We start from the raw sequence: 23,006 nt of genomic DNA, 5'->3' as shown, positions 1-23,006 counted from the left end.
CTTGTCTCCCTTCTTAAATATAGTCACAATTATAGTGTCCCTGAGATCCCCTGTCATGTACTTGTCTTCCCAGATGATGGATATGAGGTTGTGCAGACGCGTCAGCAGTGTTTCTCTGGTGTGTTTCAGAATTTTAGCAAGGATTCCATCTGCTGAAGGGGCTTTGTTTTTCAGCTGCTGAATGGCTTTTTCAGCTTTGGTTTGGACTTGGATAGCACCAAGACCGAGCCAGACAGGGTATCGGGGAATGGTGTTGAGGTCGGTCAATGAGATGATGAGATGTAAGCTGTCACCCTCACCAATGGAACCACCTGAAACCCTATCTCACTGAAAACTGGGGTCAAATGAGACTGTGTCATTGCATCAACTTTCCTGTCCGTTTACCTCATGCAATACTGCACCTCAGCTCCAGCAACTTACCCTCAGGCTTAGAGGTAATCTACCAGAACAGACAGGAAACTGTTCAACCTACACTGCCTTCAATCCAAAACAAAAATCTTTCCAACCTCAGTCACAGCTTCAGAATGCAGATGACACTCATGTGTGCTCTCACTCAAACTGAGCTCCAGGTAATTGTTGACTCCCTCTCCGAAGCATATGAGAAAATGGGCCTTTCAATTAACATCCAGAAAACTAAGGTCCTCTTCCGACCAGCTGCCGCAGCAAACTTGGGAGCCGCCTCTTGACGAAAGCAGACATAGGCGGCAAAATTCATCATTGCCTCCCATATGCCATCTCAGCCTTCAGCCGACTGAGGAAAAGCATATTTGAGGACCAGGAACTCAGCCTGAGAATAAGACCATGGTTTGCTGTGCAGCTGTGATCCCTATAGTCCTGTATGCTTTGGAGACTTGGAAGAGCTATAACAGTCATCTCAAAGCACTGAAGAAGTACCACCAGTGGTGCCTTTGCAAGATCCTCTAAATCCAGTAGCAAGAAAGGAGGTCCAACAGCAGCATTCCCTTAAGCAAAATGCCTAGCCTCAAGGTGCGAATCGCTAAAAGCCAGCTTAGCTGGACAGGACATGCCACTCGTATGCCTGACACCAGACTCTCAAAACAATTGCTCTACTCGGAACTTGGTCACTGCAGGAGATCACCAGGACAACAGCAGAAGTGCTTTAGGGATGTCCTCAGCATCCCTAAATGGGTCAAACATACACATCAACTCATGAGAGATCCTGGCTTGTGACTAACCAAAATAGAAAATGCTCATTTGGAAAGGCACCAAACACATTGAGAGACTTCAGGAATGTGCATTGGCAAAGTTGAGCTGTTAGAACGGAACGGGCACGCAAACCTCCAAACAACCTATCTACCTAACCCTTCAAGCACCAGCTTCCCTGTATGTGGCAGAGTGCAGATCGCATATTGGACTTATCAACCATTTAAGAACACATTGAACTAGAGTGGAAGTAAGTTATCCTTGATCATGAGGGACTGCCTAGGAAGATTGAATTATTGACAGCAACTTCTGGATTTCTGCATTATTCTGCGCAGATGCAGACTTCCGAAGTTGCTGTCAGTTTCCGTGGTGTGATGGCAGCTACCACTGGTATTTTCACTATAATCACCACAGCAAAATCTGAGTTAAAGTTTATACTGTACTAACATTTAAAAAAATAATTGAAAACACAACTTGTAAAACAATAGTCATATTAACTCCTGAGCAGTGAGAGTAGAAACAAAGATTATAAAATTTTCAGTTTAGAAGGAGAATACTCAGCACATCTTAACTGCTAGCTGATTGGCAGTGTTAACGACTCTTTTCCATTCCTTGCTCTTTGCTGTAGTCCTGTACTACGTGAATAAACATACTACAGTTTTTTGTGGATCTTTGTCACATTATAGCTTTTTTCCTGCCATAACTTAAATTTAGTCACACCTGCACTATATATTTTAAGCTGTTTAAAGTACACTTGTCAATATGTTTGGACTCTACAGTTGGAAAATGTTCTAAAAATAAAACTAGAGCTGAGTACTTTGACTTTATTAACTTCAATACAGAAGTGTAGCAATAACAAAAACTGGATATCCTTACTTAAGATACATGCTTGAGCGTTCTTATCCATAAAAAACTCAAAATAAAGTATGATGTTCTGATTGTAGGCTGCATGTATATCCACTGCACTCAAGTGTGACCTTGGAAGAACAAAGTAATGTGTTCCTGACCCCTGTACCTGGCTATCGAAAGGTGAGAGTGTTGTAGAAACTTGCTAAAATAGTTTGCAAAAAGCACCTACTTCGAATCTTTTTCCAGTAAAATTACACCTGGTTTTGTGATTCATTGGAAGTTCGGCTATTATTTCCTTGTTTTGACAACTCGTAATACAATCGCAAGATGCTGTTTATTTTTTAGTTCAGTTACTGATAGGCAAATTGCAGCAATGTAGTTACTTCGGCTAAGAGTAGCTTCTAGTTGTTAAATTAACAAAGTTAAACAATAGTGGTCCTTAAATGTGTTCAGTACAGAGAAATTAACTGTCAGTGTTGCCGGATCATTTTAATTTGCAGCTGTATATGTGGATAGACTCATTCTTGTTAAGAGTGAGATGGATATATCCTCCTTGAATGTCCAAGTTGTTTTAGGTAACGTATATATAAAATGGCAGCCTGCATTGTAAAAAAAAATTCTGAGGTGAACTAGAAGAGTTTGGAAGCTGTGTACCTTAGTGAAAGATATTAAATTGCTGATGTACAGTCACTCCTGCAGAAATTAGGTGTCGCACACAAATATGCAGGCTAAGGGGAATGTATAGCATTTATTCCACTAATTATTCAATTTATTGAAGTTTCTTAGCAGGAAAGTGAAATAAACCAAGGAACAGAGCAAAATTATTAGCTGTTTTTTAACTGCCTTAAGTATTTTTCAGATGCATGATGTCATGTATATCATGTAGTTTTTGACAGCTTTGTCAGTTTAAATATGTATTGCAGTTTGATAATTTTGGCTGCTTAGTGTCCACTGCAAGGTCAGAGGCATGTTGGTTATAGAAATGTTGCAAGATTAAATTTGGTTGGTTGTGTGATGTATTCATTCTGATTGTAGCTGGTTCAGAATGGAAATCCAGTGCCAACGAATTTCTCTGAAATTCTTGCTGAAAGTACATAATTATCCCTTCGATAGCACCTTCCAAGCCTACCACTTAGAAGGACAAGGGCAGCAGATGCATGGGAACACCACCAAGTTCCCCTCCAAGTCCCAGACCATCCTGCCTTGGAACTACATCACTGTTTCTTCACTGTCGCTGGGTCAAAATCCTGGAAATCTCTCTTCCTAACAGCACCATAGGTGGTCGTACAGCACACGGACTGCAGCGGTTCAAGAAGGCAGTACATCAACACCACCTCCAGAACAATTAGGGATGGACAATAAATGCTGGCCAGCTATGTCTACATCCCATTAACGAGTGTAAAAAAAAATGCTTTTGTTAGCTCTAGACTAGACTAATCCAGCGCACTCCTGGCCAGCCTCCCATCTTCCACCTCCTTAAACTTAAGGTCAACCAAAACTCTTATTGCCTTCATCCTGACTGACACCAAATCTCTTATACCGATTACCCGCTGACCATCCTTGATTTCTAGTTGAGTTATGCCTCAATTTTGAAAATCTTATCCTTGTTCTCATCTTGGCCTTTCCCCTCCCTATCTCTGTGACCTCCTCCGAGATATCTGGGCTTCTCAATTCTGGTCTTTTGTCCATTTCTGATTTTAATTGCACCACCATTGGCGGTGGCCCCTTCAGTTGCCAAGGCACTAAGCTTGGATTACTCTCCATAAGCCTCCACCCCCTCTCCTCCACCATTTCCTCCTTTAAGAAGCCCTTAAGACCTCCCACTTTGCCCATGTTCTTGGTCTTCTGCTGTAATATCTCCTTATGTGGCTTGTGACAAGTTTTATTTGATAGTGCACCTATGAAGTACCTTGGGATGTTTTACTCCATTAAAAGGTGTAATATGAATACAAGCTTTTGTTGAATTACAAGAATGTAATTCTTTTAATTACAAGAGTGACTTCTAATATAAATTAAGTCCCTTAGCTTGTAGATTTGGAGTCCAATCATAATTCTCATATATAGACTTTGCATTCTAATATAGTGCCTTTGTTTTATTTCTGGTTACTTATGCCAAAAGATTGGCATTGAAATGATGGCATTCTGATTTGTTCATTTAATATTTCATGTTGTTATTGTTCTCTTTTCCCTTAAAAATAGATAATTTTGTCCACAAATATCGCTGAGAGCTCTGTCACAGTTTCAGATGTTAAATATGGTAGGCCTTCATTACTTTGTCTTGTTTAAAATATTGTTTAAAAAGATTTTACTGTTTATGACTAAGTTTGACCCACCTGGGTATAGAAGTCACAAAATAATTCTAAACTGGTTTATCAAATACTTATGACACTTGCATGACCATTTCAAGAATGTTTGAATTAAACTCAAAGCTTTAAGGAACCATCTCAGGAAGGATGTGCTGGCCCTGGAGATGGTCCAGAGGAGGTTCATGAGAATGATCCCAGGAATGAAAGGCTTAACATATGAGGAATGTTTGAGGACTCTGGGTCTATACTCGATGGAGTTTAGAAGGATGAGGGGGGATCTGATTGAAACTTGCAGAATACTGAAAGGCCTGGATAGAGTGGATGTGTGGAAGATGTTTCCATTAGTATGAGAGACTAGGACCCGAGGGCACAGCCTCAGAGTAAAGGGAAGACCTTTTAGAACAGATCTGAGGAGAAACTTCTTTAGCCAGAGAATGGTGAATCTTTGGAATTCATTGCCACAGAAGGCTGTGGAGGCCAGGTCATTGAGTGTATTTAAGACCAAGATAGATAGGTTCTTGATTGGTAAGGGGATCAAAGGTTACGGGTAGAAGGCGGGAGAATTGGGTTGAGAAACTTATCAGCCATGATTGAATGGCGGAGTAGACTCGACGGGCCAAATGGCCTAACTTCTGCTCCTATGTCTTGTAGTCTTATCAGTTGTGGTAATTGCAAAAGTGTTTTTTCAACCTAGTCCCTCATACAGCCCACATGAATCTAGAAACTGTGGGTTATTTAGTCTATTTACTCCAACTATGTATTTGCTAAGAATGGAAGAGATGAAAAATTGTGGAAACTGTCTGTATTTTTCGGAGGAAGAGCGAGGTGAGGTTGCCTGTGCCATCCTGTTCAATGCGAGAGATGGCCTCTAGATATTTGTACCTGGATCGTTCTGGAAAAACTGCTGCACTTTTTGAAAATGATTCTGTGGTGTTGCTGGAGATCTTGTACACTAGGCCTTAAGCAATAATCTAACTGGTGTGGCTATAGTAATGGTTGACTCAAGCTCAAGAGTATGGCTTTGCACAACTCAAAAGGACATTTCAGTATATTGACTGGAGGATACAAAGGGTGTCTGACCTGGTTTTTGCACTAGTATCTTGGTGTCTTTTTGTAATGAAATAGGGCGGAAAGGCTAATCTTATGGTATGTAATAAAGGTGTCAAAATAACTTGCTTCATCTTTCAGAACTCCCAGGCATGTGATCAAAGGGTGCCTATATCTCATGACATGTAGAACCAGATTGTCAGACAGATATGTGGAACAAAGGAGAGATGGTTGCAGTGAGGGAGAACTACCTTGTATTGATGTTCTGTTGATATTCTGAAGGGCGAGTCTGCCTCCACACACCACCTTGCTATATGGACCTGGATTAAAATGTTAATTATGTGTAAACATAATATATGGCACTGAACTTGGGCATTTAAAACATTATGGTGTGTGCATATTGCAAAATATTTTGTCTAGCATACTTTAGGCATATGCTTATCTTATAATTGATGTGTAAACTAAGTCTTGGAAGCTGAAAGTTGATATTGTTACAAGCCCAGCTATGTTAATATTGGACACGTTTTATCCCAGAGTGAAGCCTGGCTTAATAGATCCTAACTTTTTTAGAAACTGTGCAGGAAAGTTACTGAACAAATTCATAGGAGTCTGCTGATGAGCTTTTAACACTGAATAAAATATTTATTAAACAAGAAAAATGAACTATATTACACCAGACAAAAATGTTGGGAAACCTCAAAGCAAACTCAAGAAGACACATCAATTTCTCACTATTCCTTTACCCCAGCAATATCTTTACAGACATGCAAACCACTGAAGAGTTATCACTAACTTGACACAAAGGCTTTTCGCTTGGGACTGGCACAGTTGCAAATGATTTCCTTCTGGTGGATCCCTGCGCATGCTCTTGATGCTTCTCACCCAACTCGTATCTCTCCCTGAGACACCCAAAAAACATACTCTAATTCACTGTTCCTTCAACCACAGAGCAAACAACTGAGTTCCTTAAACTCAGTCTTCCAGTCTGCTAAACTGATCACTTTACTGAGTCCCATAACTGATTATCCTGTTAACCACTGTCCCACTAGCTTTGCTGTTTTACTTCTCTGAGAGCTTACAAAGTTCCTGTCTTCTCTCCCTGACTCACACACTGAACACCCCCTCTCTACTCCTGTTTTTTCTGTCTGTGTCACTGGATCAATGTCATGAGGCAACAGTAAAGTTTTCCTATTTTGTCCCTTTACTGAACTTTCAACCCCTTTTCACCCATCTCTAATTTCGGGCATTGTAAAATCTTATTTAAAATGTATAAATACAAACAAACACAAAAGACCTGACCTTTCAGTCAGTAGTATATCCAGACTCCCAGGCAGCAAGTCTCACAAACAACCTAAATGAAATGGAAATCATTTTACCTTAACACACACTTCTATATATATTCAACTTCAAAATTATACATTGTTCATAACAATACCTGTAGGCAGAGACCTATATTCAAGCTGCAGTGCTCACCATAGTTATGTTCCTGAGAGGCAGGCAGATGCTGTTGGAGCCATGCATCTTCACTATTGAAATTGCCATTTAATGAAGTTTGTAGTTACAATATTAGGTCCACTGCTGATACTTCCTTCAATTCACTGGCTTAAATAGCTCCTGTAAGTGCTCTGTGCACCTTGCGTTTACAGGAATAAAGACTAAATACTCAAATTACTCAACTGGTCAAACAGCATCTGTGGATATAGGAGCAGTTAATGTTATAGATCTGGAAAAAGTTAGAGTTGAACAGGGAAAGAACAGATAGTTTTGAACTTCATATTTTATTAAAATGACCTAATTAATTAAACCCAAAATATTAATTGTGGGTTTCCAAATATGCAAAACAAAAAAATGTTGGTCCTTTAGAAACAGAGAGAGAAGAAATTATTATGGGGATTGAGGAAATGACAAAGACATTAAACAATTATTTTATGTCTGTCTCACAGTACAAGATAATTAAGGTAACTAATATCAGAGGATGTAATTGCTAGGTTAGATAAACGGAAACCAGTAGATGTAATATATTTGGATTTCCAAAAGGCATTTGACAAGGTGCTGCACAAAAGGTTAATATACACGGTAAGGTCTCACGGAGTTGGGGGTAATATAGATATGGATAGAGGATTGGTTAATGGACAGGAAACTAAGGGTAAGGATGAATAGACGTTTTCAAGCTGTTTTTTAATTCACTCGGGATGTGGGTGTCGCTGGCTAGGCTAGCATTCATTGCCCATCCCTAATTGCCATTGAGAAGATGGTGGTCAGCTGGTTTTTTGAACTGCCGCAATCCATGTGGTGTAGGTACATCCATAGTGCTTTTAGGGGGGAATTCCAGGACTTTGACCCAGCAACAGTGAAGGAACGGCGATATATTTCCAAGTCAGGATGGTGAGTGGTTTGGAAGGGAACTTCCAGGTGGTTGTGTTCCTAAGTGTCTGCTGCCCTTGTCCTTCTAGATAATAGCAGGTGGGTTTGGAAGGTGCAGTCTAAGGAGCCTTGGTGAGTTCCTGAAGTGCATCTTGTAGATGGTACACACTGCTGCCACTGTGCATTGGTGGTGGAGGGAGTAAGTGTTTGTGGATGGGGTGCCAACCAAGTGGGCTCCTTTGTCCTGATGGTGTCAAGTTTCTTGAATGTCAGTGCTGCACTCATGCAGGCAACGGGAGAGTATTCAATCGCACATTTGACTTGTACCTTGTAGATGGTGGACAGGCTATGGGGAGTCAGGTGGTGAGCAACTTGCCACAGGATTCTTAGCCTCTGACCTGCTCTTGTAGCCACAGTATTTATACAGCTAGTCCAGTTCAGTTTCTGGTCAATGGTAACTCCCAGGATGTTGATAGTGGGGGATTCAGTGATGGTAATGCCATTGAATGTCAAGGGGCGATGGTTAGGTTCTCTCTTGTTGAAGGTGGTCATTGCCTACCACTTGTGTGGCATGAATGTCACTTGCCACTTGTTAACCCAAGCCTGGATATTGTCTAGGTCTTGCTGCATTTGGACATGGACTGCTTCAGTATCTGAGGAGCTGTGAATGCTGCTGAACATTGTGCAATGATTAGCGAACATCCCCACTTCAGATGTTATGTTGGAAGGAAGGTCATTGATGAAGGAGCTGAAGATGGTTGGGCCTCAGACACTACCCTGAGGAACTCCTGCAGTGACATCCTGGAACTGAGATGATGGACCTCCAACGACCATCGCCATCTTCCTTTGTGCTAGGTATGACTCCAACCAGTGGAGAGTTTTTCCCTTGATCTCCATTGACTTGGGTTTTGCTTGGGTTCCTTGATGCCACACTCGGTCAAATACTGCCTTGACGCCAAGGGCAGCCACTCTCACCTCATCTCTGGAGTTCAGCTCTTTTGTCCATGTTTGAACCAAGGCTGTAATGAGGTCAGGAGCTGAGTGGCCCTGGCGGAACCCAAACTGAACGTCATTGAGTAGCTTATTGTTAAACAAGTGCCGCTTGGTAGCACTGTTGATGACCCCTTCCGCTACTTTACTGATGATTAAGTGTAGGCTGATGGGCTGGTAATTGGCCAGGTTGGATTTGTCCTGCTTTTGTATGTCCTACAGGACATAATGGGAGCAATCTGCAACATTGCTGGGTAGATGCCAGTGTTGTAGCTGGAGTAGAACAGCTTGGCTAGGGGCACAGCCAGTTCTGGAGCACAAGTCTTCAGTACTAATGCTGTTATATTGTCAGGGCCCATAGCCTTTGCAGTATCCAATGCCTTCAGCTGTTTATTTAACACATGGAGTGAACTAAATTGGCTGAAGACTGGCAGCCGTGATGCTGGGACGTCTGGAGGAGGCCGAGATGGGTCATCCACACAGCATTTCTGGCTGAAGATTGTTGCAGGTGCTTCACCTTATCTTTTGCACTGATGTGCTGGGCTCCCCCATTATGGAGGATGGGGATATTTGTGGAGCCTCCTCCTCCAGTGAGTTGTTCAATTGTCCACCACCATTCATGACTGGATATGACAGGACTGCAGAGCTTAGATCTGATCTGTTGGTTCTGGAATCTTTTAGCTCTGCCTGTTGCTTGCTGCTTATGCTTTTTAGCATACAAGTAGTCCTGTGTTGTAGCTTCAGCTGGTTGTCTCCTCATTTGTAGGTATGCCTGGTGTTGCCCCTAGCATGCCCTCCTGCACTCTTCATTCAAGCTGGCAGGCTGTAACTAGTGAAACATAGTTTTAGCTTCTCATGAATTTGATCTTTTCAATCGGAGTGTGAGCTTCCACCTGTATTCTGATGTGGTGAGCCATGGAGACTTTTGGCCTTTAACTGCTCTCTCACAACCAGACACTGGCAGACTAAGCTGTCTGTGATATTCTGGAAATATTTTAGGAAAGCCCGTAACCTGATATCGCAATGGCTTCCTCTGTACCCTTCCCCAATCAAAGCTTATCACCAGGGCAACGTGAATCACATGGGCCTTGCATCTAGGTAGAAATGCTGATTAGCTATTCTTTAGGAGTGCAACCGTTTACAACCTGATTTTCTGGGTCTTTGGAGACTCACTGTCTTTCCACTGTTAGCATGCAGGCTGCTGCCATTGTCTCCAAGTTTTACTTGTCTTCATAGTAAAACAATCTGGACCCACTTTAATCTGTAACAATCAAATCACCCAGGTTTGTTGTCAGCCAGACGTCAAAACAGGTCATTATGACCCCCTTCATTTAACTTAAATTAAGGCACAATGCCCATACAGCATAAACTTATAAAACACACAATTGTAATACTCACATTGGAGGAGGTGTGGCGAAGGTTCACTAGATTGGTCCCTGGGATGAGAGGATTGCCTTATGATGACAGGCTTACTAAATTGGTTCTGTATTTTCAAGCTTAAAAGAATGAGAGGTGATCTCAATGAAACATTCAAGATTCTGAAGGGACTTAATTGACAAGATAGATAGTGAGAGGTTGTTTCCCCTTGCTGGGGAATATAGAACATGGCACAGGATCAGGATAAGGGGCTGATCATTTAGTACTGAAATGAGAAATTTCTTCACTCAGAGGTTTTTGAATCTTTGGTATTCTCAACCCTGGAGGATTGTGGGTACTCAGTCGTTGAATATATTTAAGGCTGACGTAGACAGGTTTTTGGTCTCGGGAATTGAGGGATATAGGGCATGGGTGGGAAAGTGGACTTGAAGCTGAAGATTAGCCATAATTACATTGAATGACGGAGCAGGCCCGATGGGCCATATGCCCTCCTCCTATTTCTTGTGCTCTTACGTTTGTTCGAACTATCTGATAATTGTTATGTTCAGCATTGCAAACATTTTTCCCTTCTTCTGTATAGTAATAGACTTCTGCTTAACTCGTCACCTGGTTTGTGATGAAGACACCAACTACCAGAGCCTTCGCTTAAGCTGGGCTTCAAAGATGAGCTGTAATCAGAGAAAAGGTAGAAAAACGTCCAGTTTGAAGTTTATAATTTTTGGGGAAAGTGCATAAATTTCAGTTATGGAGCCTTCCTTTAGTTGTAAGACTTGAGCTTATTTATTTTTGTTGGGAACCGAGGCTTTACTGGTATAGTTACTAGACCACTTAATGAATTCCATTCAAACTCTTTTGTCATTTAGACATTATTTGTTCACTAAATATGTAATTGGTCTCTATTTCAATGTGTGGTGAATTATATTTGAATGATTAAAATAGGTTACAAATTTGGGAAGACTTATTGATACATTAAACATTTCCACTAAAATAATTGCTCAGGCATTATTAAAATAAAGGAAGAAGGAAAAGAACTTTACATCTAATTATATTTGAAGTTAGTCACTATTATGCAGTAAACCTGGTAGCCAGTTGTGTGTAGCGAGGTCCCACAAATATCAAATGAGGTAAGTGACCAGCTGATCTGCGTTTTAGTGGAATTTTAAGGGATTATTGTTGACTGGCTCATGGAGAGAACACTCTTGATTGGTAAATGTAAAAGATCCCATTATGCAATCAGGAAGACATGACATGTAACATCTCTGAAAGACCAATAAATGTACTAAAGAAATAGTAAGAATGGAATTTGTCTGCCTATAATATGAAATTGAGAGAAATTAAGTTAATCAGAATGTGATAATATGATGTTAGATATTGTAAAAGGGAATTGCTTCATTCTAATTTTTAAGCATTATTTTGTTGACACCTCACATAGGCCGTGCTGGTCGTGTTTCAAAAGGATACTGTTATCGGTTAGTGACACATGATTTCTGGATACATTGCATTCCTGATCACGCAGTACCAGAGATGCAGGTAATAGCCTCTTTTCCAGTAAAGAACCTTGTCCTCCATACCTATTTTCACTTTTAAATGAGACTTATTTGAGTGTCCTTGCTTCATTTTGGTTGTTAAAACAGAGTAGTATTGAAATATTTAGCATACATATTTGAAATTTCAAATGACCGAAGATTGCATGAAATGCTTTAGATACAAGCCAGACACAAGTATGCAAATTTCTGTAATTATACATTTAGTAAGTACTTAGAAATTTCTTGCAGCTGGATGATTTTTGATTTAAGTTGTAAGGTACATGTAGGTAAAGAGAGAGGGAAAAAAAAAACATTTGTGTTTCTCTGTGAATTTCGTAGCGCTGCCCATTAGGCAGTACTGTACTGAAAGTCAAACTACTGGATATGGGAGAACCAAGAGCTTTGTTGGCTTCTGCTTTATCTCCACCCAATTTGAGAGACATTGAGCGCACAGTCCTACTACTGAAAGAGGCAAGTAGTTGACCAGTCCTTGAAAATTGATCATTTGTAGTAAATCTTTTTATTGTGTCAAAATAAAAGGATTTGCTTTAACGTGTAGTATACACATATCATATAGAAAGAATTCACTGCATACCTGCAATATTACCTTAAGTAGCAAAAAATACTAATGTTGGTCTTGTCTTTTTATATATATATAGGTGGGAGCACTTTCTGTTGAAATGAAAGGAGTAGAAAACCCATATGATGGAGATTTAACTTTCTTAGGAAAAGTATTGGCATATTTGCCTGTGGATCTCCATTTAGGAAAACTTGTAGTCATAGGACATGTGTTTGGCTGTTTAGAGGAGTGCCTAATTATTGGTAAGAATGTGAAAATGCAGATGGAGTATTTGAATAAACTATAAAATAAAATTCACTGAACAAAACTTTGATAAACTTTCTGAAACTCCTAATAAACTGTAACTTTCCCTTCTAGCTGCTGCACTTTCATTGAAAAACTTCTTTGCAATGCCTTTCAAACAGCACCTTGAAGGATACCGGTAAAGTTGGATTTCTTTGTTTTTGGGGGGGTGTGGGTAGTGCAAATGGGAGAGGGAAAGGGAAACAGGAGAGAAAAGGACACTAATCTAATAGAATCTTACTCCACCCACTGGGGCAAACCTTTTGTGAAGCTCCCCACTGGCCCTAATTGAGAATTTGTACCTTTCTCTAGTTTTTCCCCAATCTTCCCATTTTCCCTCTCCAAGGTCATCTTGTCCATGAGACCTAACTCTTACTCCCTCGACCTGATTCCCACCAAACTGCTGACCACTCAACTCCCCTTCCTTGAAACATGTTAGCTGATAGCTAATGGTTTTCTCTTCTCAGTTACTGTCCCCTCTTCCCTCAAATTGGTCATCATCACCCCTCCTCAAAAAACTCAACCATTGATCTTTCCATCCTTGTAGACTACTGCCTTACCTCAAACCTTTCCTCTCCAAAGTCCTCCAAAACCCATGCCCATTTTCCGCAGAACTCCATGTTGGAATCCCTTCATCCAGGTTCTCTGTCTGCCCACAGCACTGCAACAGCTCTGAAATGACACCCTCTGTGGCTATGACTTTGGTAAATGATTCCTCAAGAATCATCATCCTTGTCCTCTCTTCAGCCTTTAACACGGTTAACCATGTGATCTATCTTTTAATATTTCTCCATCATGTCTGCTTGGATGGGACTACACTTGCCTGGTTCCATTCTTTCCTGCCCAGCCATGGCCAGCAAATCACCTACAAAGGCTTCTTGTCCTTCTGCCACACTGTTAGCTTTTGTATCCCCAAGGATCTGCTGCTCCCCCCCAAACTTTTCTCATCTACATGCTAATCCCTTGTGACATCATCCAAAAAACAGTATCAAGTTTCATAAATACCCTGATGATACTCAGCTCCAACTCAGCACTCCTTCCCTCTCAATCTCTTCACTACCTCCAAATTATCTGATATTTAGTACTAGATAAGCAAACATTTCCTCCAAATAAATATTGGGAAGATGAAAGCCATTGGCCTGAATCTTCGCCCCCGCTTGCTGAGGTGTAAAATGACGCGTGGCACCGCGTGTCATTTAGAGTTTCAGTTCGGTGGGCGCATAGCCGACTCGGCTGCGCACCTACTGAACTGTCAAAGGCCTATTAAGGCCAGTTAAATATCAATTAAACTAATAAACTGAGCTGCCTGTTCAACCTTAAGGTTGGTGGGCAGGCGAAGAGCCCAGGCGGCCTTTGGATTTTTCATGTAATCTCATCCATGGGTGGGATGAGGTTTCATGAATTGTTTATAAATTGAATAAAAATTTTTATAAAATTTCATTGACATGTCCCAGCTGATGTGACACTGTCACAATAGGGGACGTGTCTTCAAATTTTTTCTTTTCTTTATTAAAATTTTGGGAACTTAAGCTAATCTCCCTGAGGCAGCTTCGTGTCTTGGAGATTTCTGTGCTCTTTCGTGCGCATGCGTGAAAGAGCACAGGCCCCAACTCAGGGACACCCCCACCCCCCACACCACCTGGACAGGGAGCACTCGGCGCTTCCAGACTCTTGTCATGCTGGGCGGGCCTTAATTGACCCACCCATGTAAGATGGCGGTGCAGACCCGATTGGGGTGCCGATCGAGTTTGTGCTTGCCTCTGCCCAGCCCTGTACAAACCCCACCCCCCAAGCGGGGGTGGCGGGGGGAGGGGGGGGGGGGGGGGCGGTGGTGGGGATGATTCTCCCCATTGTTTTTTTTCCCCCACCACAAACTCCATCCCTCTTCCTGCCAACTGCCAGAGGCTGAACCAGTGTTTGCAACCTTGTGGCATTTGACTACATAATGAGCACATATTGATGATGTCACTAAGAGCACCTTTGTACTATTGCACAACTCTGTCTGCATCTGCTCATCTGCTGCTGAATCCCTCAACTATGACTTTTTTACATTTAGACTTGACTATTCCAACGTACTCCTGCCTAAACTCCTATTGTTCACCCTCCTCAAAGTTTAAGGTAATCTAAAACTCTGCTGACCATATCTTAATATCCTAATTCGCACTTAGTCCTGTACCCAATATCCCTGTGCTCGTTGACCAACATTTTCTCCTGGTTAAACAAGGCCTTGATTTTAAAATTCTCGTCCTTGTTTTCCAATTCTTCGATGGCCTCACCCTTCCCTACCTCTGCAATCTCCTTCAGCCCAACAGTCCTCTGATATATCTGGTCTCTTGCACATCCCAGATTTTACTTTCTGCACCATTAATGGCCGTGTCTGCAGCTTCCAAGGCCCAGAGTTCTGGAATTCTCTCTCTTTCTTTAAGGATGCTTCTAAAATAGCAACCAACATCCAACAGCTCTGTTTCATGTAGGATGTGTGAAGTTGCAGTCCCTCTTCCATTATCTAAGGGGGCTGTGTTTCATGTTTAAAGACTACAGTGCTTCTTCCATGTCTGTCTCACTGAGAGTTCTTTATTGGACTGACCTCTAAGATGGCAGCTTGCAGAGCTGAGTGCCTCTTGGCAGTGGTCACTTGACTACAGCAAGCCTGATAGAACACGTAGCACTGTTGCATTTCAAAAACCAAACATCCCCCTTTTTATAATGAACGAAAGAAACAACCATCCCCTTTTTCCAACTGAACAAAAGACAAATTTGCATGTATGATCTTGTGTAACTGAGTTACCCAACTTACTATACGCCCACTGTTCTCATGCATTAATAAACTGTTTGTTATTTTCAATGCTGCTGCACACATGCATTGCACACAGTTGTTATATCGTGCAGGTCTCTTCATGGTGCCCGTGCGTGTAGTTATTGGCAGTTTGTCTGGATGATGTTCCATCTCAGGAGAGTTGTTTCTGTGGCGCCTGTTGCCGTGGTAACTGTAGTTGCTGTTCTTGGGGATGCGTGGATGTCTGGGATTGATGGTTCTGTGCTCAGGTCAGCTGGTGAGATCACTTCTTTCTGACCAGTCGATTGCTGTGAAGGAACAGCTTTGCTTGTAATGCATATATGCCTGCAGTTGTGGGGTATATTTGATCATTCACTTACACCGTGTATGATCGAGTTGACAATTTCTCAACGCATGTTCCAAGTTTCCACGTGGGCTGACTGCTGTTGAGAGCATTGAAAGTTTGCACCCTGACTAGCTGTTCAAAGCTAGGCTTTGGCAATCTTGTCAAACTGAAATTTGGCTTTCTGCCATTTCACCGTGATTTTTTCACTCATGCCTGTTACTGCTTTTGGTTTCATTAGTTTTTTGCTACTGAAACAATAGTTTGTGTGCAGCGTGACATTAGTCTTTGGACTGGACTACTTTCCATGCCTTCAGTTGATATATTTCTCCTCCCAAAGATTGCCTTGTAATCTGTGCTAGATTTGCTCGGTTTCTTGATTCCTTTGGCAATTTTCATGCCGCCTCAGCCTTTCTGTTTGACTGGGGATAGCGTGGAGATGATGTGTAGCGTTGAATTTTGCAATGATTTATGAAAAAGCTGAATTTTTCACTCGTGAACTGAGGGCCCTTGTCACTCATCACAGTGTCTGGAATGCGTGACAACTGATGTGTGCTTTCAGGCGTTCTATTATTTCTCTTGTCGTTGAAGTCAGCTGGTCAAACTCCCAGTAGTCAGAATCGCAGTCGACACTGACAAGATAATCTGTTCCTGCTATAATGAAGAGGTCGACTCCCAGCTTCATCCATGGTCTGTCTGGATTTTAAGCGTCATCAACGGCTCTCTAGCTTGTTTAGCTTGGTACTTGTCACAAGTACCACGCTGGCCTATGTGGTCTTGAATTTCATTGCTCATGTTTGGCCAGTAGAGCATTTCTCTCGCCTTTCTCAGACTCAGTTCAGTTCCTTGATGGTATGCATGGATGCACTTTAGCATCTCTCCTCTCATCTTAGGGATGATGACCCTGTTTCCTTTGTACAAGATGCCATCTTGGGCTGTCAATTCATCTAGGTATGCCCAATATGCTCTTGTGACCTGGATGCTCTCAGGCCATCCTTTCATTACTACTGTTTATAGTGCTTGGAGAGTTGCATCGTGTTGTGTAGTTAGCTGTCGAGCTGTTGCTTCATGCTGAATCTGGAAAGTTTAGCATTCTGTTGTAGCATCCTCAGCTTTCATGGGGAGCACTGCTCTTGACATCATGACAGCGATGTATATCTATTTCCCTTGCTTGTATGTCACATCCAGAGTATAACTTGTCCATGAAGTAACGTTCTTTGCAAATGCTTTGGAGCAGATGATAGCAGTTTGAGAAAAATGCTTTGAAGTGCCTTTCGGTGGGACTGTACTGTTGCTTTGCCTCTCCTAAGCAGGAATGAAAATGCTCACAAGCAAAAGCAATAGCCAGGCACTATTCCTCAATCTGAACGTAACATTGTTCAGTTTGTGCTAGCGCCCTGGATGCAAATGCAACTGGTTGTCCTTGCTGCATTATGGTTGCTCCCAGACCTGTCTTTCTGGTGTCACACTGCAAGGTGGCTTCCTCATTGATGCCATAGTACTTCAACACTGGTGTTGTTGTCATTAGTTGTTTGATTTTAACAAATGCTGCTTGTTCTGTTCCCCAATACCACTGCACCTTGTTGGCAGTGAGCTTGTGTAATGGTTCACACTCTGATGACAAATTTGGTAAAAATTTTGTTATTTAGTTCATGAACCCAACAAATTGTTGCACAGCTTTCGCATCTGTTGGTCACTGTTGCTACTACAGCTCTCAGCTTGTCAGGATCCAGACGAAGACCTTTTGCTGTCAATACATGACCTATGTACTTGACTTTAGGCATCTTTAGTTGCAGCTTTTCTTGTTCAGCTTCAGGATCATCTGGTGAACTCGCTCCAGCAGTTGTATTAAATTCTGATCATAGTCAGCTATGGCTTCTTCCATTATGTCTCCACACCCATAGTCTAGTAGATCATCCACTATGGCTTCCATTCCAGGAGGATTACTGACTATCTCATGCTGTCTGTGTTGATGCTTTTCTGGAGCTGTGATAATGCCAAACAGCATGCGCAGCCACCTGCATTTCCCGAGCTGTGTACAGAATGTTGTTAGAAAGCTGTTACTTTCATCCAGTTTCACTTGCCAGTAACCATCCTTCGCATCTAGGTTAGTAAAGATCTTGGCCTTGGCAAGTTGCAGCAAAATTAGTTTTGAGATGGTTGGCATGGGGTAGTGAGATCTCTTTATCACTTTGCTTAGACCCAAAGGGTCTAAATATTCTCGCATCTTTCCAGGTTATTTTGCTGCTACCATGCTGCTAATCCAGCCTGTAGGAGTTGTCACTTTCTTGATTACTCCCCTCTTTTCCAGCTCTTCTGTGTTGTCTTTTAAGCTTGACTTGCAGGAAGCTGGAAGTCTTCTTGGCAGATTCTGAATTGGCCTTACACACTCGTCTACTTCTAGATGATATTCTCCTGGTAGATATTCCAACCTTGTAAATGCATCTTTGTACTCCTCTAGGATCTGTTCTGCCATCCGTACTTTTGTGTGACATGTTGTAAACCCCTGTCAGCACATTCAGAGTTACCAGTCCAAGCTTTAGACTTGCTTCAGCTGAAATGAGTGGCAGTTGTGTCCCACCTATGATCTGGAACTCTAGATCTCCCTGCTTGCCATTGCATTGGGCTCTCAGCATAATTTGTCCTCTGTAGAAGTATTATGCCATCATATAGCCTCAACCTTACTTTTGAGGGCTTGGTTTTGGATCACCATGTTGAATTATGTTGCACAGGTCTGTGAAGGTCATGTCACTGCATGATGCACCAGTGTCTATCTGACACTTATTGTTCGCTTGATACTCTCCTTCTGCAGTCATCATTGTAACAGCCACAAATTATTTGTCATCTATAGATTTGACGGAGCCAGCCTGTTGTATCGTGTATAGTGTTTGATCAGACTCTTCTGCTGATATCTCTCTAGTGGCCTTCAGTGCAGGATTGTTGTGCTTCTTTCTAGCCAAATACATGTGTGAAATGATCCGGCTTCTTGCAGTTAAATTGCTGCTTTCCCCATGCTAGGCAATCCTTCTTTTCCCTTGTATGTCAACCGCAGTATTTGCATCCTGCCCTTTGTCCGTGATTGTTCTCTTTTGGCGTGGAATGTCTTCTGGCATAATGTATCTCCTGGTCTGCTCTGCCATACATGTGCTCTAACTGGTGTTCTACAAGCTCTACATTTCTACACGTCTGTTGCTTCCCTGAGCGTAAGTTTCTCCTCTTTAAGTAGATGTGCTCTCATTGAGGGGGTCTCTTAAGCCTAAGACTATTCAATCTTTAATCAGATTGCCTTTTAGCTGTCTGAATTCACATGATTCTGCAAGCTGTGTTACTGCAGCCATATACTGATCAATGGTTTCCTTTGCACCTTGGGCTCTAGTGTTGAATATATAACATTCATACGTAACATTCAGTCTGGATTCAAAGTGTTTGTTCAAGACAGGGGGAATGGGAACCTAAGGGGAAATTCAGAGAGGAGAGGAGAAAAACTGGCAGTGGGAAGTAGAGAAGATTTAACTGATGAGGATATATCAGAGAGCAAATAGAATACTTGGAGAGTTTAATAGAACTAGAGTAGGCTAAAGTAAGTCATTAGATGGGGTCAGAGCAAGGGGGAAAGTTTAAAAAGCCTAAATCAGGATTAATGTGCATGTACGTGAATGCACTGAGTGCAGTTAATAAGATCGGTGAACTACAGGCACAGGTTGACAAACGGAACTGTGATATTATTGCTAAAGAATGGCAAGACTGGGCATTAAATATTCCTGGGTACAAAGTACTTAGGAGAGACAGGAAAGGATAAAAAGGTGGGGGTGGTGGGGGGAAGAGTCAGTATTGGTTAAGGATGGTATTGCTGTACTAGAGAGAGAGGATGTTTCAGAGGAGTCAAGGACAGAATCTCTCTGGCTAGAGGTAAGGAATGAAAAAGGTGCAATAACATTGATCGGTGTAGTATCTAGATTACCAACTAGTGGAAGAGCTGTGGAGTAACAAATTTGCAAAGAAATTAGAGAGAGGTGCAAGAATTATAGAACAATTATAATTTAGGACTTCAATTATCCAAATAAAGACTGGGATAGGAATAGTGCAAAGGGACATGAAGGGCGAGAGTTCCTGGAGTGTATTCAAGTTAATTTTCTGCAGCAGTATGTTTCTGGTCCAACGAGAGGGCAGGCACTGTTGGACCTGGTTCTAGGGAATGAGTTGGCCCAAGTGGATCAATTAATAGTGGGAGAGCATTTAGGGGGGCAGTGACCATTGTATCATAAGGTTTAGGTCGGCCATGGAGAAGGACAAGGAGCAGTGCAGAGCGGGGATAATTAATTGGGGGGAAGCCAACTTTGATGGGATGCAAATGCATCGGAGTCGAGTGAGTTGAGTTGGAATAAAACGTTGGCGGAAAAGACAGTGGCTGAACAATGGGCTACCTTTGAAGGCTTTAGTATTGCAAACAATGTCAAGGTATATTCCCTTGAAAGGGAAAGGTAGGACAAATAAATCTAGAACACCGTGGATGACGAGAGAGATAGAGGTGAAGATGAAAAGGAAGAAGTACACATACCTACATGTCAGGTAGAAAATACAATGGAGAATCAAGCTGAATATAGAAGGACCAGAGGGGAAGTGAAAGAACTAATAAGGAAAGCAAAGGGCGAAAATGTAAAGAGATTGGCAGCTAACATAAAAGGGAATCCCATGGTCTCCTATTAGCATGTAAATAATAGGGTGGTAAAAGAAAGGGTAGGGCCAATTAGGGATAAAAGAGGAGACTCGCATGTGGAAGCAGGAAGCGGTATTAATCGAGTACTTTGCATCTGTCTTTACAAAGGAAGAAGATGCTACCCAGGCTGAGGTGAGAGAGGGGTAACTGGTACACTGGAGGAACTTGCAATTGAGAAGGAGGAGATACTAGAAAGGCTATCTTTACTTAAAATTGATACGGTACCAGGACCAGATGAGATACATATGAAGATACTGAGGGAGATGAGAGTGGAAATTTCAGAGGCACTAGTGATAATCTTCCAGTCTTCCTTAGACACGGAGGTGGTGCTGGGGGGTGGAGAATTACTAATGTTGCGCCTTGTTGAAAAAGGTGTTCAAGGATAATGCCAGCAGCTACAGACCAGTCAGTTTGACTTCAGTGGTAAGGAAACTTCTGAAATCTATAGTTAGGGACAAAATCAATAGCCACTTAGACAGGTGTGGGATTATAAAGGAAAGCCAGCATGGATTCATTAAGGGAAAATCATGTTTAACTAACTTGTTGGAGTTTTTTGAGGAGGTAACAGAGAAGGTTGATAAGGTCAATGCTGTTGATGTGTATATGGATTTTCAAAAGGCCTTTGGTACAGTGTCACACTGTAGACTTATGAGCAAAATTCTAGCTCATGGAATAAAAGGGAAAGTAGACACTTAGAAAAGAAATTGGCTTGAGTGACAGGAAACAGAGTAGTGAGAAATGGTTGTTTTTCAGATTGGAGGAAGGTCTATAGTGTAGTTTCCCAAGGATCATTGTTGGGACCCTTGCTCTTCCTGATATATATTAATGACCTACACTTGGGTGTGCAGGGCATGATTTCAAAATTTGTCGATGATACGAAGATTGGAAGCATTGTCAACTGTGATGGGGATAGTCTTGAACTTCTAAAGGACATGAACATATTGGTGGATTGGGCAGACAAATGGCAGATGAAGTTCAATGCAGAGAAGTGTGAGGTGGTTCATTTTGGCAGCAAGGATATGAAGAGAGAGTACAAAATAAAGGGAGAAACTCTAAAGGAAGTGCAGGAATAGAGGAACCTCAGTACATTTGTACATAAGTCATTGAAGGTGGCAGGGCATGCTGAGAGAGCAATTAATAAAGCATATGGTATCCTAGGTTTTATTAATAGGGACAGTGAGTACAAAAGCAAGGAGGTCACGTTAAACTTGCATAAGACACTAGTTAGGCCTCATCTGGAGTACTTTGTCCAACTCTCGGCACCATACTTGAAGGATGTGAAGGCATTGGAAAGAGTACGGAGGAGATTCACAAGAATGATTCCAGGGATAAACCACTGTAGATATGAGGATAGATTGGAGAGATTAGATCTGTTTTCCTTGGAGAAAAGAAGGCTGAGAGGAGACTTGATAGAGGTATTCAAGATCCTGAGGAGTATGGACAGGTTAAATATTGAGAAACTGTTCCTACTCAAGAGCACATCAAGAACAAGAGGACACAGATTCAAAATAATGGGCAAAAGGAGTAGAAGTGACATTTTTTTTTACCCAGAGGGTAGTTGGAACCTGGAATAAACTTGCTGAAAGGGTGGTGGAGGCAGGTTCAATCGAGGTATTCAAATGCTATCTGAAAGGAAAGAATGTGCAAGGTTACGGGATTAAGGCAGGGGAGTGGGATTAGGCAGAATGCTCTTCTGGCGAGCCAGTGCAGACTTGATGGGCAGAATGGCCTCTAGCACTGTAAAGATTCAGTGAAGGCTTTCAAAATCTCTGCCATCTGTTTTCTTTGCTTGTCAGTTAGATTTAGGGTGGTATAGCTGTCCCTCTCCAGCAGTGTTAGAAGTGTGGCTACACTTATCGGTTCCGGCTTGTTAATTAACTCTGTTGTTAGCTCGTAGTTTTGCCATTGCAAGTGGAAAACTGCCAATTCTTTCAAATAATGCCTTTCAGTTTGACAGGAGCTGAAATTGGAAAGATTCATGCCATATTAATTTACACAGATTATTTACAGCCTTCGGTTTATTTGCTTTCCCTTGTCCCTTTTCAGCAGTTTTTAGCAGATTTGAACATTTTGTGTGCCTTTCTGAGCCATGTCTCCTCTGCAGAATCTCCAGGATTTTTAAAACTCTGTTTCATCTCCACTTTCTGACACCATATTTCGTGTTTAAAGATTGCAGTGCTTCTTCAGCATCTGTCCCAGTGAGAGGCATGAGTGAGAAGAATTTATTGAACTGACCTCGACGATGGCAGCTTGCTGAGCTGAGTGCCTCATGGCAGAGTCACATGACTATGGCAAGCCAGATAGGACATGTAATACTGTTGGCATTTCAAAATCCAGACAGGCTGCTTCTCCATTTTTGGCTGCATCTCAGTCCTACTCTTCTGATCTTTTGTCTTCTGGTGCAAAGGAGAGCAAACAGATCGGAGGACCACCTTGAGGGACTGCTCTTTGGTCTGGCAGCAGATAATCAAGGGGTTGTTTGACCTGATTGCCTGCCTCTCTTCCTTGTCTATTTCCATGCCTGGGTGTCCCTGGAGAGGGAGCATGCGTTGTCTGTTGGTACGCTTCAGGCCGCCTTCGACTAGGGGACTGGAGTGAATCATCACCTTGGGGATGTCAACTTAATCTGATTAGCTTCCTTTTAAAGTTTTTGAATGTTATTATTTATTCTGTATGAGTGGTGTC

General features: G+C 42.0%; 1 protein-coding gene across 1 annotated transcript in view; it reads left to right on the top strand.

The window, feature by feature from the left end:
- Positions 1–23,006, top strand: part of tdrd9 (tudor domain containing 9) — a 216,417-nt gene that overhangs the window by 105,168 nt on the left and 88,243 nt on the right. The window contains 7 exon segments of the mRNA XM_041214194.1: positions 2,109–2,193; positions 4,213–4,270; positions 10,678–10,782; positions 11,530–11,627; positions 11,963–12,094; positions 12,283–12,445; positions 12,561–12,624. Coding sequence (XP_041070128.1) covers positions 2,109–2,193; positions 4,213–4,270; positions 10,678–10,782; positions 11,530–11,627; positions 11,963–12,094; positions 12,283–12,445; positions 12,561–12,624 — 705 coding nt within the window.

Source organism: Carcharodon carcharias, chromosome 20 (genome assembly GCF_017639515.1).
Source record: "Carcharodon carcharias isolate sCarCar2 chromosome 20, sCarCar2.pri, whole genome shotgun sequence".
NCBI classification, from domain to species: domain Eukaryota; kingdom Metazoa; phylum Chordata; class Chondrichthyes; order Lamniformes; family Lamnidae; genus Carcharodon; species Carcharodon carcharias.
Note: the sequence above shows the minus strand (reverse complement) of the source record. Positions and strands in the feature narration are given on the sequence as shown.